The sequence below is a fragment of the Plasmodium falciparum genome (genome assembly GCF_000002765.6).
Source record: "Plasmodium falciparum 3D7 genome assembly, chromosome: 6".
Classification (NCBI taxonomy): Eukaryota; Apicomplexa; class Aconoidasida; order Haemosporida; family Plasmodiidae; genus Plasmodium; species Plasmodium falciparum.
Window position 1 is genome coordinate 1,297,501 of NC_004327.3, and position 19,180 is coordinate 1,316,680.

At 30.2% G+C, this 19,180-nt stretch overlaps 1 protein-coding gene and 1 pseudogene across 1 annotated transcript, besides 1 other annotated feature; one reads left to right on the forward strand and one right to left on the reverse strand.

Moving 5' to 3' along the window:
- Positions 1-384: 384 nt before the first annotated feature.
- On the forward strand, positions 385-1,873 carry PF3D7_0631100 (Plasmodium exported protein (PHISTb), unknown function; the record flags this gene model as incomplete). The annotated part of the gene is made up of 2 exons (XM_961200.1): positions 385-468; positions 557-1,873. The coding sequence occupies 2 exons, from the start codon at positions 385-387 to the stop codon at positions 1,871-1,873; spliced, it is 1,401 nt and encodes a 466-aa protein (XP_966293.1).
- A 14,434-nt stretch (positions 1,874-16,307) lies between these two features.
- PF3D7_0631200 lies at positions 16,308-17,736 on the reverse strand (annotated as a pseudogene).
- Positions 16,308-17,736: a sequence feature (erythrocyte membrane protein 1 (PfEMP1), pseudogene).
- Positions 17,737-19,180: the final 1,444 nt, after the last annotated feature.

Sequence of the window (19,180 nt, forward strand, 5' to 3'; positions counted from 1 at the left end):
TTTTTATTATCATACTCTTATATTATTATATAATATGTTCATTTTTTTTATTTCTTTTTAAAGGAACCAAAAGAACAACAAAAAAAGATATAAAATATAAATAAATTAATAAGAAATATGAAAAAAAAAAAGGGAAATTGTTTTTTTGTTTTGAGAATTTTTATTAATTTATAAAAATATAGAAATAGAACATTCTCTTAATATTATACATATAATTAAAAAAAAAAAAAAAAAAGTTATTTAATCTAAAAAATCATTGTTAAAATATGTTATATTGTAATACACGTAATTCTACATTCAATGTAAAATTATTGAGTAATAACAATTTAAAGTAGGAAGATTGTTATAGAGATATATAAAATTGTGATATGTTGAAATATAAAAATGAGTCAAGGAACATATTTTAATTGGTTGTTGTGTAAATATATCTGTGTGAATATAATTGTAATTATACTTATAATATTAATAGTAAGTTTACAAAAAATAAAATAATATATATATATATATATATATATATATATATATGTAGATTATATTTTAATTTTTCTTTATAAAGATTTGTAGTATTGATGAATATGAAAAATCAGAAGTTCTTTTAAGAGATACTGGTGCAAGAAATTTAAGTGAACGTAAAATTTCATCATCTGAAGAAAGCTTATATGTTAAGAGAGCACCATTTTCCTGTTTTTATTTATTTTATCTTATGATTTCAAGAAGGTTACCTAAAATAAAGAGGATTAATAGTATATGTAAGGATAATAATGAGGATATAGTTTTTTTGGATGAGCTCAGACATGTATCGGATATATCAGATAAAAAGGAAATAGAGAAAATATTTGAGAAATCTTACGAAATGAATGAGTGTAACATATTTACTATGAATGAAGAATTTTTTGGAGAATTATGTGATGATGAGATATGTAAAAAATATTGCCTTTATCCATATGATAATATAAATAGTGATAAATATATGAATCAAGAAGATGGAGAAATAAGGAAAGAACTCGATGCGCTTATAAAATACGGATGTTCTGATAAAATGCTAATGTATACAATTTGGTGTACAGTTATGAAAAATGAGGAAGACAAATATTATTTATTAAAAGAAGAACTACATAATTTTTATGAAAATTTACGACAAAGTAAATTTGTACCATTAGATATTTCGAATAGATTATGGTGTAGTTGTAATGATATAATTTTTATCAACGGAATAAATAATGTGCCATATATTGATGGAATATTTGAAATATGGTTCAACAATACTGAAACGAACATTCGCGAATATAAAATTTTTTTAGATGCAACTAAATTATCATGGAGAAAATTAAAGGAAGATGTATTAAATTCATGTAAAGAAATTATGATGGATGGTGTAGATAAATATATGAATACATATGTGAAGTTAAATGGAACTTTAAAAAGTGAGGAATATATTGATGATGAGAATAATGATATAAAGGTAGAAAATATTGAAGAAGAAGAAGAAAAAGAAAAAAAAGAAGATGAGAAAGGAGTGAAAATAAAAAATGAAATGAAATCAGATTATGAAAAAGAAGTACAAGAGGATAATAATAAAATAAAATATAAGGGCAAGGTAAAAAATGTGGATAAGGATGATCAAAAATTATTAAGTCAAAAAAAAAAAGGATTAACAATAAATGAAAGGACAAATAAAAAAAAAAAAAAAAATGACTTGAATAGTACAAAATTTTCTGATAACTGTAGTAAAATTAATATGGATGATTATATAAATATATTATGTTATTATAATCCATCAATAATTAATTATAAAAAGTGCCTCATAGAAGCTCCATATATTGATGAATATAAAACAGATGAGGTATATATGCATAACATTATAAATAATTAAAATTATGAACACAAAAATGAATTAGTGAAACAAAATTATATTTAAGGAGAAATGAAAGAATTACACATTATAATAATTTAATAGATTATTAATCATTATAAATATATAATTATATATTATTTAGTATATGAGTATAAAATAGAAGATACTTATTGTGGTTTTGCATGTAGCATTTTTACATACTAAAATAAAATAAAAAATAATAAATATTAAATAAAGGAATATATATATATATATGTGTGTATATATTATATGTGTGTTTTAAAAAAGTACCTTAAAAATTTATTTATTTTAGTAAATTCTTTTTTGTTATTTATGAAAATTCAAAAGAAAGGTTACATGTTATATAATTTTTAAAATTTATTTGTTTGTATAATTAATTATGTTATATGTTATATGTTTTTATTTTATATTTTATTTTATTGATTTTTATATTTTAATGTTTCGTATTCTTCAAAAAAAAAAAATATATATATATATGTGTTTATTTATTTATTTATTTTGCGTATATAATTCCGTACAATTACATATAATTTTGTTTGAAACTTTTAGGAGATCATCATAAAATAATTATTTTCATTATTTAAAACTATCTATTAATAAATAATACACTTGTAATTTTACATGAATATATGTTATTTATTTCTTTTTATATTTTTTGTAATAAATTTGCGGGTATTGTTCTTGTACATTTGTTCATTAAAGAATATAAATAAATATAAATAAAAATGAATTGGCATTTATTTATATTTAAGTTATACATATATAAAAAAATATATATTTTTTATTGAATAATAAAAAAATTAATGATTTTTTGTATTAAAAAGATATGTTCATTTGTTTTTTCTTTTAAGATATATTATAAAATAATATGTACACTTAGAGTAAATATAAAACATGAATATATTATATATATATATATATATATATGTATATAAATTTTTTTTTTTTTTTTGGAGATATTTAATTTTAAGATAGCCCATAAACAAGCATAAATAAATTAAAAAACAATTATTAAAAAAAATATTATTTAAAAATTTTTATTATTAAATATTCTACATTATCTTATGTTGTGTTAAATAAATGGAAATTTTGGATACTTGCGTTTTTGTAATAATTAGACCGTGTGTTGAATAGTTTCTTTATTTAAGATAGTAGATTAATTTATAACTATAAATAAAAAGATTTATATAAATAAATATATATATGTTAATTTCTTAAGTTTTTTTTTTTTTTTTTTTTTTTTTTTTTTTTATTTTTAGCTAGCTCCTTATTATAACTTACAAAACAAATAAATAACAATAAGTGATTTTATATATTATTATATGAGGCTTTTGGTATATTAGTGTATAATAATCATAATTCAAAATTGATTATTAAGTTTATATAATAGTGTTTTATACTTTTAAATTGTACTATAAAAAGGAATACATGTTATTATTTGTGAATAAGTTATGATTAATTAAGAGATTAAAAATTTGATATATATATATATATGTAATGTTAAATAGGGAGTTTTATGAAAAGAATATTCACTTATTATATATATATATATATTATATATTATACATTTTTTTTTACTATTGATAATATTATTTTGATATGGGCACAGAATATTTATATATTATTACCCATATAAAAGGACGTCATGAAAAAATAGTGTATACATTTTGACATCAGGTTTCATTTTAAATATATTTTATAAAGAAGAATTGTATTAAAATGTTTTATAGTTAGAAATGAAATATATATAATTTTAAATAAATAAACATGATTGACACTTTATAAAGTCTCATAAGAAAAAAGAAACAGTTTCAGAAAAAGGTCCAAATTGTGTGTTTGAATAAATTACAAATATATTATAAAAAAAAAAAAGAGAAAATATTTCAAAATATATTTTAATTTTTTAAATAAATAATATATCTTTACTTTTTTTATTTAATTATATTTTATGACTTGATTTTAAATAAAAAAAATGGTTCCTTTTTGATTAAATATATATTATATATTTTTTTCTATATATTATTATAAGAACGAAAATTTTTATAAAATATAAAAATGATAAAATATAAATGAATATAAAAAAAAAAAAATATATTAAAAAGGTTGCTTATGGAGAGATATACAAATAATATATATATATATATATAATATATATATGTGTGTGTTATAATAAATATATTTTGTTATATTATTAATATTGATAGTATGTTAATTTGTATAATAAATAAAATATTACAGAACCAAATTTTAAATTTATAATAATAAACCATTTCGTTAAAAATATTATTGTTCTTTTTTTTTTTTTTTTTTATTTATAAAATATATATAGTGTTTTGTAGAAAAATTAGAATAAAGTCTACTAAAATGTATATACATGTATATATTGTAATAATAATAAATAAATAAGTAAACATTATATGATATTATTATATATATGTTTAATAAGAATAGACCATTTCATTTAAATTTTCATTTCACATGGAGGTGTAAATTAATCTGAAGTAAAATGATTTAATACAATAAAAGATATGATGATGTATTATAAAATCACAAAATATAAATGAAAATCTGTTTTATTTTAATTCTTTTGATATATCTTTATATATATATATATATATATATTGCACGTGTTAAATATGTCTTCATGTGAATAAGTATTTTGTTGTAAAGAGTAGCAAATACTTTTTCATTAATGTATTTATCAGAACGTTAAATAAATTATACTGACATTAAGTGTAATTAAGCAGTTAAAATTTATTTAATGTTTTGATAAGGACATATACTAGCGTCGTGTGTGTATGTGTATTTATTTATTAATATTTACAAGTATTGATACTTTTATGGATGTCTGTATTTTTTCAGATAATACAGATAGAATTGTCAAGGTGATGGAAACAAATGTGCATGGGATTGGTTATCAGGATCTTCAAGGATAGTTTCTCATAACCCTACGAGTAGTAGAGTGTAGTCTGGAGAAACGTACATAGTATCTGGTAGCTGTACGAGTCGTAGAGTCTAATCTGGAGAAAAGTACATAGTATCTGGTAACACTACGAGTCGTAGAGTGTAGTCTGGAGAAAAGTACATAGTATCTGGTAGCTGTACGAGTCGTAGAGTGTAGTCTGGAGAAAAGTACATAGTATCTGGTAGCTGTATGAGTCGTAGAGTGTAGTCTGGAGAAAAGTACACAGTATCTGGTAACACTACGAATGGTAGAGTGCAGTCTGGAGAAGAGTACACAGTATCTGGTAACACTACGAGTCGTAGAGTGCAGTCTGGAGAAAAGTACAGTATCTGGTAGCTGTACGAGTCGTAGAGAGTAGTCTGGAGAAAAGTACACAGTATCTGGTAACACTACGAATGGTAGAGTGCAGTCTGGAGAAAAGTACACAGTATCTGGTAGCTGTACGAGTCGTAGAGAGTAGTCTGGAGAAAAGTACATAGTATCTGGTAGCTGTACGAGTCGTATAGTGCAGTCTGGAGAAGAGTACATAGTATCTGGTAGCTGTATGAGTCGTAGAGTGTAGTCTGGAGAAAAGTACATAGTATCTGATAACCCTACGAATGGTAGAGAGTAGTCTGGAGAAAAGTACATAGTATCTGATAACCCTACGAATGGTAGAGAGTAGTCTGGAGAAAAGTACATAGTATCTGATAACCCTACGAATGGTAGAGAGTAGTCTGGAGAAAAGTACATAGTATCTGATAACCCTACGAATGGTAGAGAGTAGTCTGGAGAAGAGTACATAGTACCTGGTAGCTGTATGAGTCGTAGAGTGTAGTCTGGAGAAAAGTACATAGTATCTGGTAACCCTACGAATGGTAGAGAGTAGTCTGGAGAAGAGTACATAGTATCTGGTAGCTGTATGAGTCGTAGAGAGTAGTCTGGAGAAAAGTACATAGTATCTGGTAACCCTACGAATGGTAGAGAGTAGTCTGGAGAAGAGTACATAGTATCTGGTAGCTGTATGAGTCGTAGAGTGTAGTCTGGAGAAGAGTACATAGTATCTGGTAGCTGTACGAGTCGTATAGTGCAGTCTGGAGAAACGTACACAGTATCTGGTAACCCTACGAATGGTAGAGAGTAGTCTGGAGAAAAGTACACAGTATCTGGTAGCTGTACGAGTCGTAGAGTGTAGTCTGGAGAAAAGTACACAGTATCTGGTAGCTGTACGAGTCGTAGAGTGCAGTCTGGAGAAACGTACACAGTATCTGGTAACACTACGAATGGTAGAGTGCAGTCTGGAGAAAAGTACATAGTACCTGGTATCTGTATGAGTCGTAGAGAGTAGTCTGGAGAAGAGTACATAGTATCTGGTAGCTGTACGAGTCGTAGAGAGTAGTCTGGAGAAGAGTACATAGTATCTGGTAGCTGTACGAGTCGTAGAGAGTAGTCTGGAGAAGAGTACATAGTATCTGGTAGCTGTACGAGTCGTAGAGAGTAGTCTGGAGAAAAGTACATAGTATCTGATAACCCTACGAATGGTAGAGAGTAGTCTGGAGAAGAGTACATAGTACCTGGTAGCTGTATGAGTCGTAGAGTGTAGTCTGGAGAAAAGTACACAGTATCTGGTAGCTGTACGAGTCGTAGAGTGTAGTCTGGAGAAAAGTACACAGTATCTGGTAACACTACGAATGGTAGAGTGCAGTCTGGAGAAAAGTACACAGTATCTGGTAGCTGTACGAGTCGTAGAGAGTAGTCTGGAGAAGAGTACATAGTATCTGGTAGCTGTACGAGTCGTAGAGAGTAGTCTGGAGAAAAGTACACAGTATCTGGTAACACTACGAATGGTAGAGTGCAGTCTGGAGAAGAGTACACAGTATCTGGTAACACTACGAGTCGTAGAGTGCAGTCTGGAGAAAAGTACACAGTATCTGGTAGCTGTACGAGTCGTAGAGTGTAGTCTGGAGAAAAGTACACAGTATCTGGTAGCTGTACGAGTCGTAGAGTGCAGTCTGGAGAAACGTACACAGTATCTGGTAACACTACGAATGGTAGAGTGCAGTCTGGAGAAAAGTACATAGTATCTGGTAGCTGTACGAGTCGTAGAGAGTAGTCTGGAGAAAAGTACATAGTATCTGGTAGCTGTACGAATGGTAGAGAGTAGTCTGGAGAAAAGTACATAGTATCTGATAACCCTACGAATGGTAGAGTGTAGTCTGGAGAAAAGTACATAGTATCTGGTAACCCTACGAATGGTAGAGAGTAGTCTGGAGAAAAGTACATAGTATCTGATAACCCTACGAATGGTAGAGAGTAGTCTGGAGAAGAGTACATAGTACCTGGTAGCTGTATGAGTCGTAGAGTGTAGTCTGGAGAAAAGTACATAGTATCTGGTAACCCTACGAATGGTAGAGAGTAGTCTGGAGAAAAGTACATAGTATCTGGTAACCCTACGAATGGTAGAGAGTAGTCTGGAGAAGAGTACATAGTATCTGGTAGCTGTATGAGTCGTAGAGTGTAGTCTGGAGAAGAGTACATAGTATCTGGTAGCTGTACGAGTCGTATAGTGCAGTCTGGAGAAACGTACACAGTATCTGGTAACCCTACGAATGGTAGAGAGTAGTCTGGAGAAGAGTACATAGTATCTGGTAGCTGTACGAGTCGTAGAGAGTAGTCTGGAGAAAAGTACATAGTATCTGGTAGCTGTATGAGTCGTAGAGTGTAGTCTGGAGAAAAGTACATAGTATCTGGTAACCCTACGAATGGTAGAGAGTAGTCTGGAGAAAAGTACATAGTATCTGATAACCCTACGAATGGTAGAGAGTAGTCTGGAGAAGAGTACATAGTATCTGGTAGCTGTATGAGTCGTAGAGTGTAGTCTGGAGAAGAGTACATAGTATCTGGTAGCTGTATGAGTCGTAGAGTGTAGTCTGGAGAAAAGTACATAGTATCTGATAACCCTACGAATGGTAGAGTGTAGTCTGGAGAAAAGTACATAGTACCTGGTAGCTGTACGAGTCGTAGAGTGTAGTCTGGAGAAAAGTACATAGTATCTGATAACCCTACGAATGGTAGAGAGTAGTCTGGAGAAAAGTACATAGTATCTGATAACCCTACGAATGGTAGAGAGTAGTCTGGAGAAGAGTACATAGTATCTGGTAGCTGTATGAGTCGTAGAGTGTAGTCTGGAGAAGAGTACATAGTATCTGGTAGCTGTATGAGTCGTAGAGTGTAGTCTGGAGAAAAGTACATAGTATCTGATAACCCTACGAATGGTAGAGTGTAGTCTGGAGAAAAGTACATAGTACCTGGTAGCTGTACGAGTCGTAGAGTGTAGTCTGGAGAAAAGTACATAGTATCTGATAACCCTACGAATGGTAGAGAGTAGTCTGGAGAAAAGTACATAGTATCTGATAACCCTACGAATGGTAGAGTGTAGTCTGGAGAAAAGTACATAGTATCTGATAACCCTACGAATGGTAGAGAGTAGTCTGGAGAAAAGTACATAGTATCTGGTAGCTGTACGAGTCGTAGAGTGTAGTCTGGAGGTCAGTTCACAGTACCCAGTAACTCTACGGATTGTAGAGATCAGTCGGGAGGACAGTACACAGTACCCAGAAAATCTACGGATTGTAGAGATCAGTCGGAAGGACAGTTCACAGTACCCAGGAAATCTACGGATTGTAGAGATCAGTCGGAAGGACAGTTCACAGTACCCAGGAAATCTACGGATTGTAGAGATCAGTCGGAAGGACAGTTCACAGTACCCAGGAAATCTACGGATTGTAGAGATCAGTCGGAAGGACAGTTCACAGTACCCAGGAAATCTACGGATTGTAGAGATCAGTCGGAAGGACAGTACACAGTACCCAGGAAATCTACGGATTGTAGAGATCTGTCGAGAGGACAGTACACAGTACCCAGGAAATCTACGGATTGTAGAGATCTGTCGAGAGGACAGTACACAGTACCCAGTAACTCTACGGATTGTAGAGAGCAGTCAGGAGGACAGTTCACAGTACCCAGTAACTCTACGGATTGTAGAGAGCAGTCAGGAGGACAGTTCACAGTACCCAGTAACTCTACGGATTGTAGAGAGCAGTCAGGAGGACAGTTCACAGTACCCAGTAACTCTACGGATTGTAGAGAGCAGTCAGGAGGTCAGTTCACAGTACCCAGGAAATCTACGGATTGTAGAGATCTGTCGAGAGGACAGTACACAGTACCCAGGAAATCTACGGATTGTAGAGAGCAGTCGGAAGGACAGTTCACAGTACCCAGTAACTCTACGGATTGTAGAGAGCAGTCTGGAGGTCAGTTCACAGTACCCAGGAAATCTACGGATTGTAGAGATCTGTCGAGAGGACAGTACACAGTACCCAGGAAATCTACGGATTGTAGAGATCTGTCGAGAGGACAGTACACAGTACCCAGGAAATCTACGGATTGTAGAGATCAGTTGGGAGGACAGTTCACAGTACCCAGGAAATCTACGGATTGTAGAGAGCAGTCAGGAGGACAGTTCACAGTACCCAGTAACTCTACGGATTGTAGAGAGCAGTCAGGAGGACAGTTCACAGTACCCAGTAACTCTACGGATTGTAGAGAGCAGTCAGGAGGTCAGTTCACAGTACCCAGAAACTCTACGAGTGGTAGAAAAGTCTGGAGGTCAGTTCACAGTACCCAGTAACTCTACGGATTGTAGAGAGGAGGATGAAGGTCAGTTCACAGTACCCAGTAACTCTACGGATTGTAGAGAGCAGGCTGGAGGTCAGTTCACAGTACCCAGTAACTCTACGGATTGTAGAGATCAGTCGGGAGGACATTTCACAGTACCCAGGAAATCTGCGGATTGTAGAGAGGAGGCTGGAGGTCAGTTCACAGTACCCAGGAAATCTACGGATTGTAGAGAGGAGGCTGGAGGTCAGTTCACAGTACCCAGGAAATCTGCGGATTGTAGAGAGCAGTCGGAAGGACAGTTCACAGTACCCAGGAAATCTACGGATTGTAGAGATCAGTCGGAAGGACAGTTCACAGTACCCAGTAACTCTACGGATTGTAGAGAGCAGTCGGAAGGACAGTTCACAGTACCCAGTAACTCTACGGATTGTAGAGATCTGTCGGAAGGACAGTTCACAGTACCCAGTAACTCTACGGATTGTAGAGATCAGTCGGGAGGACATTTCACAGTACCCAGGAAATCTGCGGATTGTAGAGAGGAGGCTGGAGGTCAGTTCACAGTACCCAGGAAATCTACGGATTGTAGAGAGGAGGCTGGAGGTCAGTTCACAGTACCCAGGAAATCTGCGGATTGTAGAGAGCAGTCGGAAGGACAGTTCACAGTACCCAGGAAATCTACGGATTGTAGAGATCAGTCGGAAGGACAGTTCACAGTACCCAGGAAATCTACGGATTGTAGAGATCAGTCGGAAGGACAGTTCACAGTACCCAGTAAACTCTACGGATTGTAGAGAGCAGTCGGAAGGACAGTTCACAGTACCCAGTAACTCTACGGATTGTAGAGATCTGTCGGAAGGACAGTTCACAGTACCCAGTAACTCTACGGATTGTAGAGATCTGTCGGAAGGACAGTTCACAGTACCCAGGAAATCTACGGATTGTAGAGATCTGTCGAGAGGACAGTACACAGTACCCAGGAAATCTACGGATTGTAGAGATCAGTCGGAAGGACAGTTCACAGTACCCAGGAAATCTACGGATTGTAGAGAGCAGTCTGGAGGTCAGTTCACAGTACCCAGGAAATCTACGGATTGTAGAGAGCAGTCTGGAGGTCAGTTCACAGTACCCAGGAAATCTACGGATTGTAGAGATCTGTCGAGAGGACAGTACACAGTACCCAGGAAATCTACGGATTGTAGAGATCTGTCGAGAGGACAGTACACAGTACCCAGGAAATCTACGGATTGTAGAGATCTGTCGAGAGGACAGTACACAGTACCCAGGAAATCTACGGATTGTAGAGATCTGTCGAGAGGACAGTACACAGTACCCAGGAAATCTACGGATTGTAGAGATCTGTCGAGAGGACAGTACACAGTACCCAGGAAATCTACGGATTGTAGAGATCTGTCGAGAGGACAGTACACAGTACCCAGGAAATCTACGGATTGTAGAGATCTGTCGAGAGGACAGTACACAGTACCCAGGAAATCTACGGATTGTAGAGATCTGTCGAGAGGACAGTACACAGTACCCAGGAAATCTACGGATTGTAGAGATCAGTTGGGAGGACAGTTCACAGTACCCAGTAACTCTACGGATTGTAGAGAGCAGTCTGGAGGTCAGTTCACAGTACCCAGTAACTCTACGGATTGTAGAGAGGAGGCTGGAGGTCAGTTCACAGTACCCAGGAAATCTACGGATTGTAGAGATCAGTCGGAAGGACAGTTCACAGTACCCAGTAAACTCTACGGATTGTAGAGAGCAGTCGGAAGGACAGTTCACAGTACCCAGTAACTCTACGGATTGTAGAGAGCAGTCTGGAGGTCAGTTCACAGTACCCAGGAAATCTACGGATTGTAGAGATCTGTCGAGAGGTCAGTTCACAGTACCCAGAAACTCTACGAGTGGTAGAAAAGTCTGGAGGACAGTTCACAGTACCCAGAAACTCTACGGATTGTAGAGATCAGTCTGGAGGTCAGTTCACAGTACCCAGTAACTCTACGGATTGTAGAGATCAGTCTGGAGGTCAGTTCACAGTACCCAGAAACTCTACGAGTGGTAGAAAAGTCTGGAGGACAGTTCACAGTACCCAGAAACTCTACGGATTGTAGAGATCAGTCTGGAGGTCAGTTCACAGTACCCAGAAAACTCTACGAGTGGTAGAAAAGTCTGGAGGACAGGATCCAGGATTTGTATATGTCCTACAAAGGACATCACCTATGGTGTCAAGTAGCTACAAGGATGGTACTTAAGATTCCTTTTTATATGTTCTCCTAAGGAGCAATTAAGGGGAGGAGGTACATTAGTTCCCCCCTCTATATGTTTTTTCCAGGGGCAATATAGGGGGGGAGGTACTGAGGATTCCTCTTTACATGCTTCTTCTAAGAATGTGAAGAGGAGGAGGTACTTTATAAATATCCCTCTTTATATGTTCTTCTAAGGAACTTGAAGAGGGAGAGGTAATAAAATCCTCCTTTGTATGTTCTTTTATGGAGCATAAAGGAGGTAAGTACTTGTGATACCTCTTTATCTGTTCTAAGAACGTGAAGAGGAGGAGGTGCTTTATAAATATCCCTCTTTATATGTTTCTTTAAGGAGCAATAAAGAGGGAGAGGTAATAAAATCCTCCTTTGTATGTTCTTTTAAGGAACATAAAGGAGGTAAGTACTTGTGATACCTCTTTATCTGTTCTAAGAACGTGAAGAGGAGGAGGTGCTTTATAAATATCCCTCTTTATATGTTTCTTTAAGGAGCAATAAAGAGGGAGAGGTAATAAAATCCTCCTTTGTATGTTCTTTTAAGGAACATAAAGGAGGTAAGTACTTATGATCCCTCTTTATATGTTCTAAGGAACATAAAGGGGAGGAGGTCCTTTAAATATATCCCTCTTTAAATGTTCTTCTAAGGAACTTGAAGAGGGAGAGGTAATAAAATCCTCCTTTGTATGTTCTTTTATGGAGCATAAAGGAGGTAAGTACTTGTGATACCTCTTTATCTGTTCTAAGAACGTGAAGAGGAGGAGGTGCTTTATAAATATCCCTTTTTATATGTTCTTCTAAGGAGCAATAAAGAGGGAGAGGTAATAAAATCCTCCTTTGTATGTTCTTTTATGGAGCATAAAGGAGGTAAGTACTTGTGATACCTCTTTATCTGTTCTAAGAACGTGAAGAGGAGGAGGTGCTTTATAAATATCCCTCTTTATATGTTTCTTTAAGGAGCAATAAAGAGGGAGAGGTAATAAAATCCTCCTTTGTATGTTCTTTTAAGGAACATAAAGGAGGTAAGTACTTATGATCCCTCTTTATATGTTCTAAGGAACATAAAGGGGAGGAGGTGCTTTAAATATATCCCTCTTTAAATGTTCTTCTAAGGAACTTGAAGAGGGAGAGGTAATAAAATCCTCCTTTGTATGTTCTTTTATGGAGCATAAAGGAGGTAAGTACTTGTGATACCTCTTTATCTGTTCTAAGAACGTGAAGAGGAGGAGGTGCTTTATAAATATCCCTTTTTATATGTTCTTCTAAGGAGCAATAAAGAGGGAGAGGTAATAAAATCCTCCTTTGTATGTTCTTTTATGGAGCATAAAGGAGGTAAGTACTTGTGATACCTCTTTATCTGTTCTAAGAACGTGAAGAGGAGGAGGTGCTTTATAAATATCCCTCTTTATATGTTTCTTTAAGGAGCAATAAAGAGGGAGAGGTAATAAAATCCTCCTTTGTATGTTCTTTTAAGGAACATAAAGGAGGTAAGTACTTATGATCCCTCTTTATATGTTCTAAGGAACATAAAGGGGAGGAGGTGCTTTAAATATATCCCTCTTTAAATGTTCTTCTAAGGAACTTGAAGAGGGAGAGGTAATAAAATCCTCCTTTGTATGTTCTTTTATGGAGCATAAAGGAGGTAAGTACTTGTGATACCTCTTTATCTGTTCTAAGAACGTGAAGAGGAGGAGGTGCTTTATAAATATCCCTTTTTATATGTTCTTCTAAGGAGCAATAAAGAGGGAGAGGTAATAAAATCCTCCTTTGTATGTTCTTTTAAGGAACATAAAGGAGGTAAGTACTTATGATCCCTCTTTATATGTTCTAAGGAACATAAAGGGGAGGAGGTGCTTTAAATATATCCCTCTTTAAATGTTCTTCTAAGGAACTTGAAGAGGGAGAGGTAATAAAATCCTCCTTTGTATGTTCTTTTATGGAGCATAAAGGAGGTAAGTACTTGTGATACCTCTTTATCTGTTCTAAGAACGTGAAGAGGAGGAGGTGCTTTATAAATATCCCCCTCTTTATATGTTTCTTTAAGGAGCAATAAAGAGGGAATTGTACTTTAAATATCCCTCTTTATGTGTTTCTTTAAGAAATGTTAAGGAGGGGAGTACATAAAATTCTCTCTCCATAAGTTCTCCTAGGGAACGAGAAAGGAGGGGGCACCAATGATCTTTCTATATATGTTCTTTTAAAGAACATAAAGGAAGTGAGGTACATATATAATCTTATACACCACATTACTACAATAAATATATTTTTAATAGTACAATATGAAAATTTCATTTGTGCCATAAACGGATTCCCAAAACATTAGCTTTTATATAATAATATTAAATATTGCTAATATATATTGGAATATTGAATTATTGATAATTTAATTGTTCTAATATAATATGATTAGAAATATTTGATCTTTTTTGATTGAGGTTTTTTTTTTTTAATTACTTAAGAAAAAATATTTTATTTCTTATATATATATTTAAGAAAATAAATATTTTCATGGAAATATGTGTGATAGAATATATACCACCACATATTTTTATGTTTTTATTTTATTCAATAGAATCTAATAAAAGTATATTGAAAAAGTGTAAATAAAATTCTTTTTATTGAATACAAAAAAAAATCATATATTTTTAACCAATATAAATATAATAAGGTTAAAAAATATATATGAAAATGTATATATTTATTTAATTTTAAGCATTTGGAAATATAATTTTTTTATTATAATATTATAATATGTTAGTTATATATTTCCTGTGATTATCTTATAAGTTATCAATATTTTACATATTTCAAAAAAAAAAAAAAAATAAAAAAATAACATTTTAAAAATATTTTTATAAGGTAATAATAATAATAGTAATATAATATAATATAATATAATAAGGAGAGAACAAATATAAAGTCGAATACTGATTCAAATAATATTAAAAATAATCAAAATATATGAGAAACAATAATACAAGGTGAGGATATTTTATGGAAAGCAATATGTAATCATGGACATTATAAAAATTATAAAAGGAAGAAGAATTCTACAAAAAGTGATTTAAAAAATGAAAAGGATAAGAACAATTATATACATTTGAGGACATTTATTAAGTTAAGGATTGCACAAATTATCATGTGAACAAAAGATAATTAAGTAACTTCATTGATATTCGTTGATTGACTTAATAATATATATTTAGCTAACATGTAAATATATATGTATATATGTGTGTGTGCCTATTTTTCCATTAAAAAAAAAATTTATTTTATTTTATTTTATCTATTTATTATGTTTATAATAAAATTAGTAGAACATTAATTTATTACATATAAATTTTTATTTATTATATGAATTAATTAAAATATAAATTATATACAATTATAATTTTAAATGATTGCATAATGTACATATAATTTTTTTTTTTTTTTTTTTATATATAAAAAAAGAAATTTTCATTTTTCAAAGTATAATAATATGAGATATATCAATAAAATAATCCACTTAGCAAAATATGTAAAAGCAAAATACCTTTTTAAATTTAATATATATATATATGTTTCATATTATGTGTAATATTAATGAATTATTATAAGAACATACGATAAAAATTAACTTTAAAATAATGATTATGTATTTATTATATATTAGTGTAATATATTATAATTATTAAAAAATTTACTGTTGCTATGTTAGAATAATACCTATTAAAAAATACTATTTACACTCCTTAATATTATATTAGGATATATTATCTAAATATTAATAATTTCCCTGTTCAAATATTTTTGGTCTTTAGTAAATAATGATTATACATATATTATATTTTTGTTTTTCAATAGGTAATAAATATTATTTATTTATTATTTTTTTTGACAAGTAAAAAGAAAATTACATTAAACATATGATATTGAAATGGAAAATATAAGGATATATATATATGAGTAATATTGTATAATTACAATTTGGTTCTTAAAGTCTATAATATAGTACTGTATATAAATATATGATAAATAAATATATGCCAATGATAGTAAAAATTAATATTAAGAATAAAAATAATAAAACAAAAACCTTAAAATTATTGTATTCATTTTATTATTATAATAATGTAATTATATTAAAAATATTTTTTAATTATAATATACATTTTTTTGTTGTATATATTATGTTTTATGTAAATATTTCATAATACAAAATAATTAAGAAATATTTAAAATATTTTGTTTTTATATAACGTAAGTATATATTTTAACATTATAAAAATATATAGAAGGGAATGATTAAAAAAAAATAATAATAAAATAAAAATCACACTTCTATTAAAGAATAAAAAAATTGAAAAAAAAGAAAATAAATAAATATAAAATATGTTATATATATATATTTATATATTAGATATGGGAATTTGTTACTCTTCTTAATTTATTATTAATATATTATCTAGACATATTCCTTTTTGGATTAATATAGTTGTATTAATCATCAATTAATATATTATCATTTTCCTCATACTTTTCATGAATATTATTTTTTATATCATCAAGAATTGTAAAAATTTTGAAAATGATTATCATCTATTACATTAGTGTTTTCCACATTATTATTTTGGTCAAAATGTATATCTATAGATATATTTGTGAGTAAATTTTTTGTTTGAAAAGTGTTATTGTTGTAATATCATTATATGAGATATTTGTTGATCCAAAATTATCAAGAGGGATTCTGTTATTATCATCTTGATAATATATATTGTTTGTACTTATCATATTATATGTTTCATCATTAATTTTATGAATATCATCAAGAGTTGATGGAGGTATATCAAATATATGTTTCTTATGTTCCATAGTCTATTCTTCATTCAATTTATTTAACATATCTTCTTTATGTTTCCACTTTTCACATATATATCTATGTCTATCTAGCCATTTATGAAATAGATTTAGTTGGTTCATTATAGGATCACTATGTGATTGTTTGGAAAAACTATTAAAAGTCGTATTTTTTGTATGATTTGTACCAAATAATTCATTTCTTTTCGTTTCAGGACTTCATCATAAATATCAACATTATGGTTAGTACTTAGTGAATTGTTAATTAAGTCAATTCCGGTATATATATTATTTCAAACATATTTTGGATTTCCCATAATATTAGTAGTACTATTAATATTTTCAGGAACATTCCAATTTATGTCGTAAGTAACCTTGTTTATCTGGTACTGAACGTAATTCTGGTATGCGACATTTCATTGCTTCCCACCAGTTTTGACGTAAATTTGTATATGGGGGATCATCACGGGCATATTTGGCACCAAGTGTACCTTTAATTTTACCATATATTATTTTAAAATTTTCTTGTAATCGTTTTGCATCATTGTTTTGATCCCACAAATCTGTTCCTTTAATTATATCGCGAAGATCTGTAAAACTATATTTTATAACAGTACATATTCCTGAAACATCATTACTAAGATTATTTTTTTATGTATTATCCTTCACGTTTTGCTGTCAACACCACATCACCTAATAATGAGTCACTCACATGATTACCGCTAAGTCCCTCGCTATCTACATTTAAATTCTCCAAGTTTGATGTACACATATGACGACGGCGAGGAGGTAATAGGACATTTTGGTGGTTTTGATTTATATCATCCTTCTTCGTTTCCCATGGCGTTCCTATTTCAAATCTTTTTTATTGACCTGTACCTTTTCCAGTACATGGACGATGATATTTATCATCACCCTTACCATATTCACGTTTATCATTCGTATGTTTTTCTTTGTCAATGATGCAAATATTAACTTATAGGTCATTTCCTTGACCCCCTTTGTTGTACTGACATTTGTGAGCTTGAGCCGTCAAACCACTAAATACCATTCGCTTTTTGCTTCTCCTCCTGTTGAAACTGTTCTGCGATTTGCATCACTGTTTTTTGGGTACCAACAGCACTACTTCTCGCCATTTTCTTGTAGTATAACAAAATATAGTAATATATATATGTATATTATTTGTGGCGTTATTTGAAAAAAATAAAAACAATTTTTATAGAATATAAATTTATGATCTCTACGTCTACTCATATAAATATGTATTTATCCACTTACATTTTTACTTTTCCATTTATCCACAACATTTGAAATATATTATATATGTGCCTCTTTTGTAAGGTTTTGCCATTTTAATATATAAATATTATTAATTTTATATAATTTTCTTTTTTGTTTTTAGGCTTGAATGTTTATTATATGCATGTTATATATATGAATATATATCTTTCCATAGTTATGAAAAACAATAAAATATACATATATATTATTTAGATTAATATATAAATATCTAATAAAATACCATTAGTATTAATAGTAGTATCAATATAAGTATTATTTGTGATAGTACTAATATTAAGAATTAATTTTTGTTCATTTTTCTTTTTTATGATATTCAAAAAAAAAAAATATTAGAATACATGTGTAATAATTGATATATAATATATTTTTTCAAAGAATACGTATGACTAAAATATACTAAAAAAAAAAAAAAATTTGTATCACACACGTATTATAAAAAAATAATTTATGTTATTAAAATATAAAAGGATAGATACTATCATTATATAAATATATACATATGATGTATCTATCCTAAAACAAATATATATGTAGTACATGTTGTAGATAATTTAATAAAATAATTTTTTTTTGTTTTTTATTCTAATGGAAAAGAATTATACAAATATACATATATAATATATTTTTTATTAATGTAATAATGAAAAATTTTATATTAATAGCATAGAATAGTTAAGCATTAATATTTACCAAGGAAAATATTAAAAAATATATAAAAAGTAATATATATAGATAAATTAAAGTTAAAAAATCACAAAAAAAAAAAAACAACAATAAAAATTACAAGTGGAAAAAAGGAGTATTATTATACTGAAATAAAAACATTTTATAACTTTTTTCATTTTCTTTTTCTTTAATTTATTTCGTGAATTTTTGTACTATATCGTTTTTGTTATGTTTTATATATTGTATCCCTTTTTTATGCTACTTGTAATTTTATGTATTCGTAATATGTTATATTTTTTTTTTGATTGTATTGGTGGTATTTATAATAAAAAAGAAATAAAATTATAATAAAAAATGGTTTATTGAATAAATATATATATACAATTTAATATATAATATGATATATTTTTTAAGGAACATAATTGTGAATTGAAATAATATATTTAATTATATTAAATTTATATTATAGAGAAATAATTATTCTTTGAATAATATCTTTCTTATAATAATAATAAGATATAGTAGATCAGAAGAAGATATTTTGGATGATAAAAATTACATGATAATACAAAAAAAAATTATGAAAAAAAGTTATGAAATGTTATATGTAAA